The sequence below is a fragment of the Amphiura filiformis genome, chromosome 19, assembly GCF_039555335.1.
Source record: "Amphiura filiformis chromosome 19, Afil_fr2py, whole genome shotgun sequence".
Taxonomy (NCBI): domain Eukaryota; kingdom Metazoa; phylum Echinodermata; class Ophiuroidea; order Amphilepidida; family Amphiuridae; genus Amphiura; species Amphiura filiformis.
In genome coordinates, this window is record NC_092646.1 from 11,460,858 (window position 1) to 11,474,471 (window position 13,614).

Here is a 13,614-nt window from a genome sequence, read left to right on the forward strand (position 1 = left end):
ATGATATTTTCTGGTAATATTCCTTTACTGACTAAAAAGTCTCTCGCGTAGGTCGCCAACCCGACTGAGAGGGTGAGCTTTCCAATATCCTCCGCGTCGAGCTGCCCCAGATTCGCGGGTTTGAATTTGAAGAATTTCTTCGCACTCCAGCAGTTTACTGCCATGAGTGCGCTTATCGTCAGCGCGTGATAAGCGCTGTTGACGAGCATGTTAACGTTTGGATTTTCGTTTGCCTTTTTTATTATTGTGCAAATCATCGACATATTTTTCTTTTTTGAAGTGGGTTGCGCTGGTGTCTGGGGGGTGGAGACCACCATCGATGCTGGCGTTGGTGCCTGGGGGTGGAGCTCCATGACAAATTTTTTGTGCCTACCCAGTACGCTACGACCCCCAAGAGAATAGCCCCTCCTCCTCCGACAACGATAATTGGCCAGCTAGATTGTGATTGCTGCGCTTGTGGAGCTGCCTGCGCTGGTTGTGGGAGGGACGCTTGTTGTTCTTCAAAGGCTTTCAATTTTGCCCTTTTTTCTTCGTTTATCTTCGCCAGTTTTTTTCCGGCGGCAACCTTTTTTGGGTCTTTAGCCCGCGCGCGAGGAGCCGTAACGATTTTTGACTCCTTAGGCTGTGCGTGAGTAGCCGTAACGATTTTTGGCTCTTCAGGCTGTGCGTGAGTAGCCGTAACGATTTTTGACTCTTCGAGTTTTTTTCCTTCCATTTATATATATAGCATCAGATTGTTCAGCACCTGTTCAGCACCTGTTCAGCACTTGTTCAGCACCAGCTCAGTTGTTTGTAACAACATAAAAAAAACTATGGACTGATCCATAGGATTTTTTATTATTGTTTAGCACAAGCTCAGTGCTTGTTCAACAACATGACTATATAATTTTTCAAATCGGTACCAAAGACCAGTCGATTTTGACAGGGATGATTTTAGACCTCTTTCTTTTCTTATGATTCTGTAAATATTACCACGGTTAATTTTTAGAGCTTTTGACGCCTTTGACATGCTCTCGAAGGTTTTTTTGTTGCTGGTTTCTATGCAAATTGCTACAATTGCGACGGCCTTTTTACAATTTCTTCCTCTTTCTCCAACCGGAGCTTTCTGACAGTTTTCTGAAGCTGTGAGAAGTTGAAGATTATCAACATGGTTATTTGTTTTGTTATTGTCTATGTGATCTACTTGAAGCTCAGGCGGAATGTTTCCTTTGAAACATTCAAATACGAAACGACTGACAGAGTACCCTTTTTGTTTGCCATTTAGAAAAGCAGAAAATCGCAGATAACCGCCAGAGTCTGGTGTGAGCTTCAGCTTTTTGAATTTTTTCAAGTTAAAAATCTCACCATTTTCCTTAGCTCCATAATTTGTGTAGACTGGATGTTGTGCAATACAGCCTGGCATTTTGACTTTTTAGGTGTATGTTTTCATTTTCCTAAACCTTTGCTCAGCGACCTGAGCATCATTCTGAGCATCATGCTCAGATTTCTAAGCACTTGCGCTCAGCGACCTGAGCAGCAACTTTGCCTTAATCGATCTCATCTACTCCGGCTTTAGCAGTAGCTCCAGCAGCTGGAGGTTCTTCAAGTACGACCGGGTTTTTTTGGATGTGATTACCCGTCAGCAACACAGCCTCGAGCGGGCCTAGCATGTGCCCAAAATGGTGGTACATTCCGCACGTCCACTTTGCCAAAGCTATGTCTATGAACGGTCCTTCATTCAACGAGACTTCCAGGGCATCAGGGTCGGTAATTACCAAGCTTTTTGGAAGCAACCATCCTACAAGTTTTGTGTACGCCACAACGACGTGCCTTTTCAACGACTTTGTGACCACCCCTCCCATGCGGGTCTCGTACCTCGCGTAAAGTTTCCGAAGCTCATTTTGGTCAAGACGCTCAATTTCATCGGACGTTATATTTTTTCCGAGGAATTCTTGGCTTTTTCCCGCTACAGCTATTCCGACCAAGCGCTCTCGCAAATCTTCGCCCCCTTCTTCCGGTTTGGTATTTTATCGATATCCGTCATACTTTTTATTTATACTATTTATTCTAGCCACCGGTAGCTGGTTGGTTGTTCCGTTACGAGAATCAGTTTGGAATGCTTATGTGTTTTTTTTCTTCCGCGGTTGGTATGACGTCATTTTCACGGAGGGCGTCCTCAAAACTGTCTCGATCTTTGCAGAAAAAAAGAGCGGTCCATTTTGTCTGCTCGCGAAGGTCGGTCAAAATCGAATTGTACTTTTGGGTTAGCACCCAGACCGAGCAGTTGAAGTGCCTTCCGGAAAAAGCCAACTCCGAGAGCATTTGCTTTTTTCTCGTCATGGATTTGTTGGCGCTGCAATCGTCGACTAAAAAAGAACCTGTCCCTCTTGGGACATTTTTCCAAAAACTTCGAAGAAAATTTTCAACGCGTGATTCATCGGATCGTCCGAGTTAGGAAACCAATCAAGAGGGTCGACGAGAAAGATTTGCTCGTTTTGAATCCACTTCCGGGATAGGTACGCTTTGTTATTCCTCCAGGTTGGACAGACTATGACGATGTATTCGAAGAACCCTAGGTAGGCTGTCTCGAGGAGATCGAAACGAACTCCGACTTTCCGCATCCAGTTGCTCCGCATACGATTGCGGAATGGGCGTGCTTTGGATAACTCATTTATTATAGGGGTTTGGGGGGCCTGCACCCATTTAGTATATGCATTTTTCTAGTCGACCTTCCTTAAAGTTCAGCTGGGCATCTTGGATGTAGAACACATAGGCGTTAAGCGCGCCGGCAGCCTCGGCATCCCTCTCCATCTCGATTTGGATGGTTTGGTTGGATCCTTCAATCTTTCTACCGGACTGGTGAAGGGAGCCATCATCGGTCGAGCGCATGTCGATCCAGAGCCCGTATTTCGTGGAGAGGTACTTGGAAAGGGTCATATCCGACAGCTCAGCTTCCTTGATGACGTGTGGGACCGTGCGATGCTTCCTGTCGGCAAAATGCTTTTGCATTTCCTCGAAGTGTTGATGAGGAAGCATCCCACTGGCGAAGATTTGATTCGGGTTTCCGTGAATCATCACAGAAACTTTTTTTATCTTCGGGTTGTAGCTCGCTCCACCGTCGGTAGGATCCTCGAAAAGAATGAGTATACCCTTCATGGATTTGGCATTCGAGTCCGTGTTGATTTCCCAAGTGGTGTCCGATTTGTCAAAGCTTTTTTTGGCGAGCCTAATGACTCTATCGTACACGATGTTGCTTGTTCCGTTGTACCGGTTTCTTATCACCGTGGCCAGCTCGGGAGAGCTCACTACCTCGAACTCCAGATGGATGTTGCTCACCGAATACGAAGCCTCCGTGTCGGTGCTCGGGACAACCCGTCCGTAGGGGTTGAATTTGAGCTCGTAGGAAAGTTGGTCTTTCAATTCATACGGGAAGGGGCTGTGCGAGGAGAGCATTTCAAAGTCAAGAGGGATGAAGAACATGTTGCCCAGAGCGGTTCCGATCGCGAAGTCGGCGGCGTTTGTCCCTTTGTCCCCCGCGTCGATTCTGATTTTTCGCACGGCCTCCGACTGGATACCCTGGTAAGCCGCATTCTCCCGCTCCTTGGAAGTTTTCCAGAGGTCCTGGTAGCACAGGAAGATATCCGCGTCGCCCAGAGTGAAGATGGTGACTCCCTCGAGCTTCACTTCTATTTGGCTCACGATCGCTCTTCCAAGGTTGTTTACGATTGTCCTGTTGGCGTCCGCGTTTCCGCCGGTCGAAGACAGCTCCACCTTGAAAGAAAGCTTGCTGGTCCCTGGAACGATAACATCGTTGCTCCCAAGATTGGGGAATTTCACGATGAGAGTTTCGTTCTGGTTTATCGTGCTGGGAACGTGCGTAGTTCGAATCGAATTCCTTTGACGCCTCGCATTTCGCGAAGCTGGCGATGCGGATCGAGTTTATATCCGAAGTTTGTAGCAATCTTTTTTATTTTATAACGCTCTTCAATAAAAAAAGAAAATAAAGATGATAGAATATGGTAATGAAGCGTACGACGACGACTATGCTGATGATGAAGAAGAACCCCTATTACCCCCAGATGGACAAGAAGACAGTTTTGCTGGCAGTTCGCTAGATCAAAGCAATATCCGAGTGCCTGATTCTTCAACTCCAGGATCATCAACCGACCTTGAAGCACGATTGAGAGCACTAAGAGACGAGGGACGTATCGATTTCATACCAGAACCTCCCACTTTAGATTTGCTGGTTGATCCTCACGAAAGTAAGCTCCTAAAAATCGTTTTTTGGAATACTTGCAAAATAAGGGCGCTACACTTTCCAACCCGTCGAATCTATTTCAAAATGTTAAAACAAAGCTTCGCTTAGCTATTGAAGAAAGCATTACTACAGGAGGCAGAACAAAACGACGGTATGCAATATATTTGGTCTACGAAGGTAAAGATATCAAATTAACAACAGAGACAGGACAAAACAGATTTTTAGCTCTCAGTGGAATAGAAACGCAAATTAGAAATGCCGGTATCGGCGATGCGCCTCAGGTTATAAGAGATGTGTTCAATATTACTAATTACAGTGGAAAAGGAAAGTTTAGGTCAATATCACCTGAGACCGAAGCTGCTGCTTTAAACGTCTCTCGTGGAGCGCAGGCTGGGATAAGTAGCATTGACAATGGAGAACAGATGGAATTACAAAATGTGTCTGAAAGCATCGATCAATTGTCATTAACAATTGACGAGGAAGCTGAGACTTCATTTACTGAACCGCAAAGTCTCGAACATGACATCTCGTTCACTCCAAGAACAGTGCGAAACCTTCAAAGAGCGCATAAATCCATGAACACGCTTGAACGACAAATTCGAATAGCAACAGCAAAAATTACAGCCAACAATGAGTTGATAGAAGAGAGAAAACAAGAGAGAGATAACCCAGAAACTGATCAAGAAACAATAGAACGATTAAACGAAGAAATCGGGAATTTTGAAGAGGAAAACAAAACTCAGCAAGAACTTTTGAACGATCTGAAACCTGCGCTCAGAAATCAGCTCGTGGCGATTCGAGAAACGATTCACAAAGTACTGTATGGAAACAAAACGGTCGGTGAAAAACTTTTATTCGCGGAGCAAGGCGTCACCATTGCATCTTTGCTTACAGCCATTGGCATGACAATTGCAGCCGTTGTCGAGGGAATACTTTTAGCAACGAGTTCCGCAGTTTCAGCCGCGCCAAAGCCCATGCCGCCAAAACCAAAGCCAAAACCAGACCCCGGTCCAAAACCCAAGCCCGACCCCGGTCCACCTCCAAAGCCAAAGCAGCCGGATCCGTGGCCGGATTTTTGGCCGAGCACCTTTGGGTATTTACCTTAGCAGTTGGTGGAATTTTATACACTTCTGCGAAGGAAATTTACGACAAAAAAAATAAACCCCCAGCAATCTGCCGCGGGTGCATTTTTTAAACCAGCTCAAAAAATTGTCCGGGTAACCCTACTTCAACCATCAAAGTTTTGCCGCGATACAAGCCATCCACACGAAAGTGAACGCAAGTTGGACTTTCTCATTGTACGCGGCTTTTTCTCTCTCTTTTTCGAGCCTCTCCCTTTCACTCGCAGCTTTTTCAGCACTGCACACGGCTTTTACTTTCTCTATTTTGAGCTTTTTCATTTCAATATCAAAGGGTCCCACAGCAGGGGGCTTCAATTTGAAGGGGTTTTCTTTCCCCTTTTCGATTTTTTTTTCATCAGCCATTTATATTAACGAAAATATACGATGGCTGTTCCATTAACACCGCTCCCAAAGTTAATGAAAGTTTTTTCTCGTCATGCGTTAGGGGTCTGCGCCCCAGGGGGCTTCGCCCCCAGACCCCCAGGAGGCTGCGCCCTCATACCCCCTGGCTGCGTCCTCAACAAGCGGCTCTGTATTAGTTGGTGGTTCCTCTTCCTCTTCCTGTAGCGGGTCGGGTTGAAAGTCGTCCGGCTCGGATTGCTGGCTTTTAGTCACGTTTTGCTGGTCATTTACTTCCGAGTTATATCCAAGGGACATATCGTCCGACGCGATCTGAATAAAATTGTTGTAGCCGTTCAACGTTCCAATTTCGAGCTCCATGTTGCTCGGAAGCATGTACAATCCGCGTCCAATGACGAAGTCGAGCTTGCTCCTAGCGTACTGGAGATTTTTTTGATACCGCTCGATCGATTCGGGAAGGTCTACCGGTGAATTGATAGCTTCTTCGACGTCCGCCAAAAATTGCTTTTGAGCATCAAATGCACTCCCCTCCCCAAGAATGCTTGTTCTTGTTTGGGCTTGAACTCCGAGGATAGCCCAAACCAAAGTTCGGTAGGTCTTCAACGCGCATAAAAAATGGTCGTTCAAAATGTCTGGCTCATTTAACAGAAAAATCCTGTTTTTTGAAGAGTGAAAAAATGCGCGCATGGTCTTTTCAACCCCCACTTATACACTACTATTTAAAACCATTCCACAATGTTAATAAATTAATTCAAAGCAGAATTAATGAAGTTATACATGTTCCTATAACGTAAATATATAAAAATACAATTACCTTCCGACGTGTCCACTTTTGGAGGGAGAATTTTGCCTAAAAAGAATTGAAATGAGAACAAATGATTAAATCTATAGTTATCAGCATGGTCAGTGCTGTATCAGGAGTCTTATTTGGCCTGATTATGATGGAAATATTAGTCGAACGTGTACGCGATGTTGCGGGACAGTCATACACACATCAATGGACAGTGCCATAGCACAACCGACGAAGTGACATATTGGCAGCATCGGCGCTGGTATTTTTCTTTGCTTTTACCTCAGTTGTTCGGTTCAAAATTAAAAGGGGACATATCTGACACCATTTTATGGAAAGAAATACTAATCTATTTCTTTATGCCAATGTTACAATAAATATGGCTCTAAAATGACTAAAAATGAGTGGGGCAAAAACGTAAAAAATGGGGACGAAAATTTGTCTTTTCCCCTTACACTACAATCCTGGCTTTGCTCTCACATACATACACAGGCATATGTAGACGTACACAGGTGCAACCTGCTTATAATGCAGGCAATACATAAAAAATAGTATGGACCGGTCGCTATGGTAATTAATCCTGTGACATTATTATACTTCTACGGCATCGGCAAATTGTGATATATTGTGCTGCTTATAAAATCAGAACTGCGAGAGCTTCCGCGTTCACCAGGTATACGGAATCGGGTTATCGGAGCACTACCGTAAAACCTCGTCTATCCCATGGTGGTCTATATGGTGTTATTGATGAAAGCTTAATTAATACGAAACAGCCGTAAATATGACAATACAATAGATTGGTCTTACAATAATACTTGAATGTATACGCTGGTATCGGTAATTTATTTGCACAAACTCCGTAATATTTCAATTCTGTCGATGGATGGCGCCTGGATTAATTTAGCTTTCATCAAAAGCATTCTATATGCTTGTAGACGAGGTTTTACGGTATGTGAACAACTTAAAATACATATGACATACCTGTCCAATCTGTTAACTGTGCTTCTAAGAACTGTAAGATTTTTAGCTCTTCTTCCTGACCTAGGGAAAAATGTGCCACAATGGATGTGAGTGTATTATATGCCAAATCTCCAACACTGGTAAATATAGATTGTTACGTGATTAATACAATATAAAAGCAACATTATAAAGTCCTTTGAAGCTCTTTGAATAGTGTAACGCAATTTCAATTTTCATCAATCAAAGTATTTATCAATCTGCTCCATTGAGCCTTGTGGGACACCAGCATTGATAGGTTTTTCAGTTGATGAAATAAATCTCAAGAAGCGGTCTACCAGTGAAACCTGAAGAGCAGATATCTTTGCCAAGAGGCTGGGATGTCATATCATGTCAAAAACGTTCTTCTCTGTCATTGGTGGAGTTTGACAGCCCTGGGAGACATTATGCTAGCATGGCTAGGGTATCGGAGGTGCAGGATGATGGTTATGTTTTAGCCCAAATATATTTCAAGTTATCATTTACCTTGAATTGTAAGTTGTTGCCCTCTTTCAAATAAGTTGCTTCCGTCAATTTGATCTGAGAATTGGTGAAAAAAGTAAAATCGATGGATGAACCGCCAAATCATAGTATTCATTCATAGTATTCTATTCATATACATTGTTCAGAAATGGGGGCTGGACACTTGGAAATTCAGAGTAGTTGTATTTAAACAAATTAACTGTCGTTAAAATATATTGCTTAGGCCTATTCGCTTTGAGACCATAAAAAGCATGTTTTTGTTACATAATAGGTTCATCTGGATTATCAATAATAACGGTTTGATAAGAATTCATACCATCAATCCATTTTATCAAATCCAGCTTCTCGCGCCGGTAACGGCAGCAACTTCAGGAAAGTAGCGGAAGCAATGTTGGCAGTCTGAACTGTAACAAGGTATGTCACCATAAAATGGATTTGATATATAGTATAAATTCCCATCAAACAAAGACCTACCTTTTAGGAATGTCTTCTGCTTCTCCTCAGTATTAAGAAATGCAGCCTTTTGATCTGAAATTAAATGGTAGTTATAATTATCATCTACTTAAACCAAAATTCAATTTGTTGACTGTTTTATAATAATGGTAGGAGGAAGCAGGTAAAGTCATCCACTATAGGGAATCGAACCCAGAACTTGGAAAAGGTTTACACGGCATGGGCAAATCGATAACTATTAAAGATGGTAAACAATGCATCGATGCGACAGAATTAAAAAGACTAGTTTGCGTCTGATATCACTGTCAATCAAGCTCACCACGGCCCTTGATTGGTTCATAGACCCTAGAATTTGTTCAAATCCAGTACCTCTCCCCATCAATTAATTTCCCCTTGAGTCCCCTTGGTTTCACAATGTTTAAGTGAATAATAGAGAGGTTTTATCGCACATCTAAAAAACCACGGAAAAGATACTGCATTTGCAAATAAGTTGGTACTATCGGGTATAACATTATATGATACAAGTCCCTTTCAAGTTTTTAAGCAATTCTTCTTCACATCTGCAGTTCCCAAAGAAATTTTGTCCTGTCCCTGACACGAAGAGTTTTGGCCCCTACCAGTTTGTCATCCAATCTAACTATGACCCACTTGGGGAATATCCATTAAATAATTATAACCTTTCATTCAGTCCAGTTTTCCGGAAAGTGACTTTTACCTCAAGCAATTGTTGTTAAATGTTGACAGTTGGTGACAGGACTGCATGGTGTCATGCTTGAAGCATTTTTGCCAACCGACGAGTGATTGGTGTCTAGCCAATGAGGTAGCGCGCTTTTTGTTGTGTTGGTAAAAGCGCGCTACCTCATTGGTCAATACAAGTAGCTCAAAATGTTGGTAAAATATGACCGATTTAATTTGAATAAGGGGTTTGCAACGTAATAAATTACTTACCATTGTAGAGGGTTATGTGATTACTGATCTGAGACTCAAAAGCTTCATGTTGAGCTAAAAAGAGCAAAAATTATAGCAAAACACGTTACAATATACAGTTTGATCAGCTCGTAATCGGCGGGCCTTAAAACATCGCGGATTAATATCAATACATTTTATTTGGAGAATTGTCTTATGACATCTCGCCCTCGCCAGTAGTATTACAAATTATTAATGGATCTACTTTTCGGCGCAGTGATAAAAGCCTAATAATTCCCGCCGATTACGTAACTAATAATATATGGCAGTTTGCAGGCTTCTTTTGATTGTAAACAGCTGGCATTAATAGCTAAAATACGAAAGCTACTTAGCTTGAGTTTGTACATGTTGTACGCAAGCAAAGAGAGCCCCCGGATTATAACAGTTATTTGCTTCACACTGAATGCATTTTAACAACAAAATAATGAACAGCAATGGGTGTCATTCTTCAGAGATGCCAACATTAATATCCAGAAAATAGGGAGGATTAAAAAAACCAACATTACATGCAACTTCAATGGCACATAACTTGTCAGAAATAGGGAGGTTGCCAAATTTGGGTGTCAAAATGGACAAAAATGTTTCCAAAAATAGGGAGCCTCCCTATTAACTAGGAAGGGTTGGCATCTCTGCATTCTCTCTCCCCCTCTCGCTATCATTCGTTCAGTTTATTTTGGTCTTCCTCTCCATGTTCTTCTCCCTGCTTCCCTTGTATCATAATGTCTGTCTCTTGCTGACTCACTCTTTCTCTTATACAATGTTTACCTGTTAGAAATAGCTGTTGCTCCTCTGTAAATGTGCAAAACCCGCTGCGAAGCTCTGTATAAAAATGAGATGATCCAAACAGTATTAAACATTGAGCGATCCAAACAGTATTAAAATTTTGATGATACAAGCCGTGTTATTGTCAATTTAGGCGAATTCTGAGAAAAACAAAGTTTTGATGGGTTTTTTTTAACGGACACCATCTCATTTGGTTAATTCCAGTGGAAAATGTTTACTTTTTAATAAAGTTTAGTGGGTGCTACCGGAATTTTGCATGTGAAGTCACATGTGGTTTTTATGTGAAATATTTGTTCAGCTGTTTTTGGTTTTTTTTGGCTTTTTTTCAACAACAAAAAATGTCATTGACTGCCTCATATATGACTCTAATATTAGTATATTACTTTCTTCTTAAGATAAATAGCGCCATCAATGTTCACCTTTTCTTAAAAATGGCGTAGTTTTACATGCTATTTAACAAATATTTATGCAAAGTCTATACGTACCTTCTTGAACCTCGTTGCTGAGTTCCTCTTGCACTAGGAAGTTTGTACGAAGATCTTGTATTGTGAAAAGAAAAATATAGTAAGGATTACTACAATTATTGTTACAAAACAATAATAATAACACAGATAATAATATAATTATGTCACGTTTGTAATGACACTTGTCATTTTAAAAATAATATTTTTGTATGTTTACCATTTCGAATTTTGCTGTGTTACTTTAGTATATGGGAGAACCGAAGTTCTTCTTCTAAATATGGAAAATCCCATGGTAAAGAAGAAACAACCAAACAAAGAAGCGCAAGCGACTTTGTCAGTCATAATAGCTATTGCGCTATACGTAGCCTTATATCATCCAATTCACAATTAACCAAAATCAGTGTTATTGTGTACTAAATATGGCAACTCAGATCTCTCTAAATACAATATTTATATACGTAATAATAATATACTTACCATTTAAAGTCTTTAACTGTTCATTTTCAATACTCTGAAATCCCTTCTCTTGACCTGAATAATAAAACAGCAAACAGCAAACATAACAAACATCACCATGTTAAGTCATCAAAGAACGTTTAAGGATCAGGTAAACTTAGTAGACTGAGAAACGGCGTTGCCTCGTCTCTCTGTGACAAAGTCCTGGATACGTCACTGCATGCTTGATGTGTAATAGAACAGTGAACCGTTCGTTAATATACTTCAACTGCATATATTTATTTCTTGCATATAAGATTCAACTTGGGCTCACGCTTAATTAAAAGGTGTTCTGGTTTGCGAAAATGTGATTATCCCTTGTAACTGAGAGATATCGACAACCCGAATAACTGATACATGCATATTTTACAAATACCGTAAAAACCTCGATAGTTAGCATAATGTGCTTACTATCGAGCGCTTGTAAAACATGCAACCATGAAGAGCCCCATCCACAGAAGTGTAAAGGGTTTTGAGCAAATCATCGATACACATAGTTATATACGAACAAATAAACCTGTAAATGTGTGTCTCAACCGCATTAGCTCAGTTGGTAAAGCGCCGGTCTTTGGTATGGTACAATTTCTTGATTTCAAAAGCGCTCGATAGTAAGCACATATGCTAATTGTCGAGTTTTTACGGTATCAGAACTGATGGGATCTGAACCCTTTAATTAGCAAAATTCATTCACTTGTATGTTCATTGAGTACGTCTTACCTTCTTTAATCTGCGTATGATTGCTATTTACATCCTTAAAATGGTCTGCTTGAGCTGTATGAATAATTAAAAGAATGCTTTAAAACATTCCCATAATGCAGTTGCATTTTCGCAATTGTTTAAAATATTTTACCAAAAATTAAATAAAAACACAAATATTGTAATCTCATGACTTAATTATATGAAATATATTTAATGATTAACATTACACCAAATTACAATAATAAATGAATAAAAAAAATTGGAACAATTTTCCCGAAGTTCAGAGTTCAAGTGTCCCACAATGCATTGCATTGTGTGTGCAATTACCTGATAGTATGTCCTTATTTTTAGTTTCCACTTCTGTTTTTCTTTGGTCTTGATCTGAAAAATTAAAATAAACATTATTAATGTTAGCTATATGCCTATGTGTGATTTGCTCCACAGCGACGCATTCAATAATTTTTCTGGAATTGCAAATTTTCGTATGATTGTAATAGCCAATGGTGGACTAAACCGTGAATATATAGAGATGGGGGAATTGGCAAAATTACAAAAAATCTACATTGTACTGCAAGCACTTCGGGATTAGCCTTTCACGGTTTAGTAATACCATTGGGCTTAACTGTGGAGCTTTATTGAGGCTGTTATCGCCAACAATGCTGGATTCATGCCGTGCTCTAAATACATGCATGAGCTTGGAGATTGAGGACAGCATATATATAATGGTGGTGTTGGTGTTTCGTTTTGCCAAGTGGTGCACTTTGCCCCGGTCTCCCCTTCTAGTATTATGCAATTGATTTTCGCCAAACATAGGCTGTTGCCGACTAGAATTTTTATTGCTGACAATAAATCTCAAGATTAGGCAAGTTGTCGACAAAACAATGCATCAATAAAGTCCAAAAGTTAAGTTCAGAGACCACGTTATAATGCGTCGTTCATTTACATCAAAATAGTGCTGTTATTGCACGTAATCATATCGCTAATACTCGGGGAGCTAGGACCACTTTCTGTGCACCCCACAGGACCAAACCAAACCAACTTTTTTAGGTTCCTGAGATGACCCCATAACATAATCAGGATGTTCCCAAAAATATAAACTGGCCCCAAGGGGGGTAAAAGGACTTTTAAACTTTGCATAGGGTCAAAATTTTGTTTTAAAAAAACCATTCCAATGTATTCCCCTAGTCACAAGGATTCAGAAAATGTATAGTTTGACCTATCTAGGACGTATTGTTCTTGAGTTATAACCAAAAAGGTCAAAGGTCACATTTTTGCCTCTATAGGGGTCGAAAACAACAAAGTGCTCCGATTTTGCCAAAAGAGGTGTCAAATTGTTCGTTTTGGTTAAACAAATCAAATAAGGATAGAATTTTGACCCTATGCAAAGTTCGATGACCTTTTACCCCCCTTGGGGCCAGTTTATATTTTGGGAACATCCTGAATATGTTTTGGAGTCATCTCAGGAACCCAAAAGTTGGTTTGGTTTGGTCCTGTGTTGGGTGCACAGAAAGTGGTCCTAGCTCCCCGAGTATAACTTACCATTACAAAATGAATGTGTGTCATTGCAATCTTATATCCAACATATTTGGTACTGGTTATTTTATATTATCTTTTTCTTAAATCTACTTGGTTATGTAAGCCATATTTATGCACTGCTTTATTATTTGATGATTACCTGTTTTTGCAAACACTTTAGTATTTTGCTTTATCATGATGGTTTAAATTTGTGGGTTTTTTTCAACTTGTGATGTGTGGTGATAATACCTT

General features: G+C 40.6%; 1 protein-coding gene across 2 annotated transcripts in view; it reads right to left on the bottom strand.

Moving 5' to 3' along the window:
• Nucleotides 1-13,614, bottom strand: part of LOC140140915 (uncharacterized) — an 86,509-nt gene that overhangs the window by 25,935 nt on the left and 46,960 nt on the right. For both annotated transcript variants that reach the window (XM_072162670.1, XM_072162669.1), the window contains 10 exons: nucleotides 12,175-12,228; nucleotides 11,866-11,919; nucleotides 11,131-11,184; nucleotides 10,675-10,728; nucleotides 10,172-10,225; nucleotides 9,389-9,442; nucleotides 8,462-8,515; nucleotides 7,991-8,044; nucleotides 7,490-7,549; nucleotides 6,533-6,568 (listed from right to left, as the gene is read on the bottom strand). In XM_072162670.1, coding sequence (XP_072018771.1) covers nucleotides 6,533-6,568; nucleotides 7,490-7,549; nucleotides 7,991-8,044; nucleotides 8,462-8,515; nucleotides 9,389-9,442; nucleotides 10,172-10,225; nucleotides 10,675-10,728; nucleotides 11,131-11,184; nucleotides 11,866-11,919; nucleotides 12,175-12,228 — 528 coding nt within the window. The remainder of the gene's footprint in view (nucleotides 1-6,532; nucleotides 6,569-7,489; nucleotides 7,550-7,990; nucleotides 8,045-8,461; nucleotides 8,516-9,388; nucleotides 9,443-10,171; nucleotides 10,226-10,674; nucleotides 10,729-11,130; nucleotides 11,185-11,865; nucleotides 11,920-12,174; nucleotides 12,229-13,614) is intronic.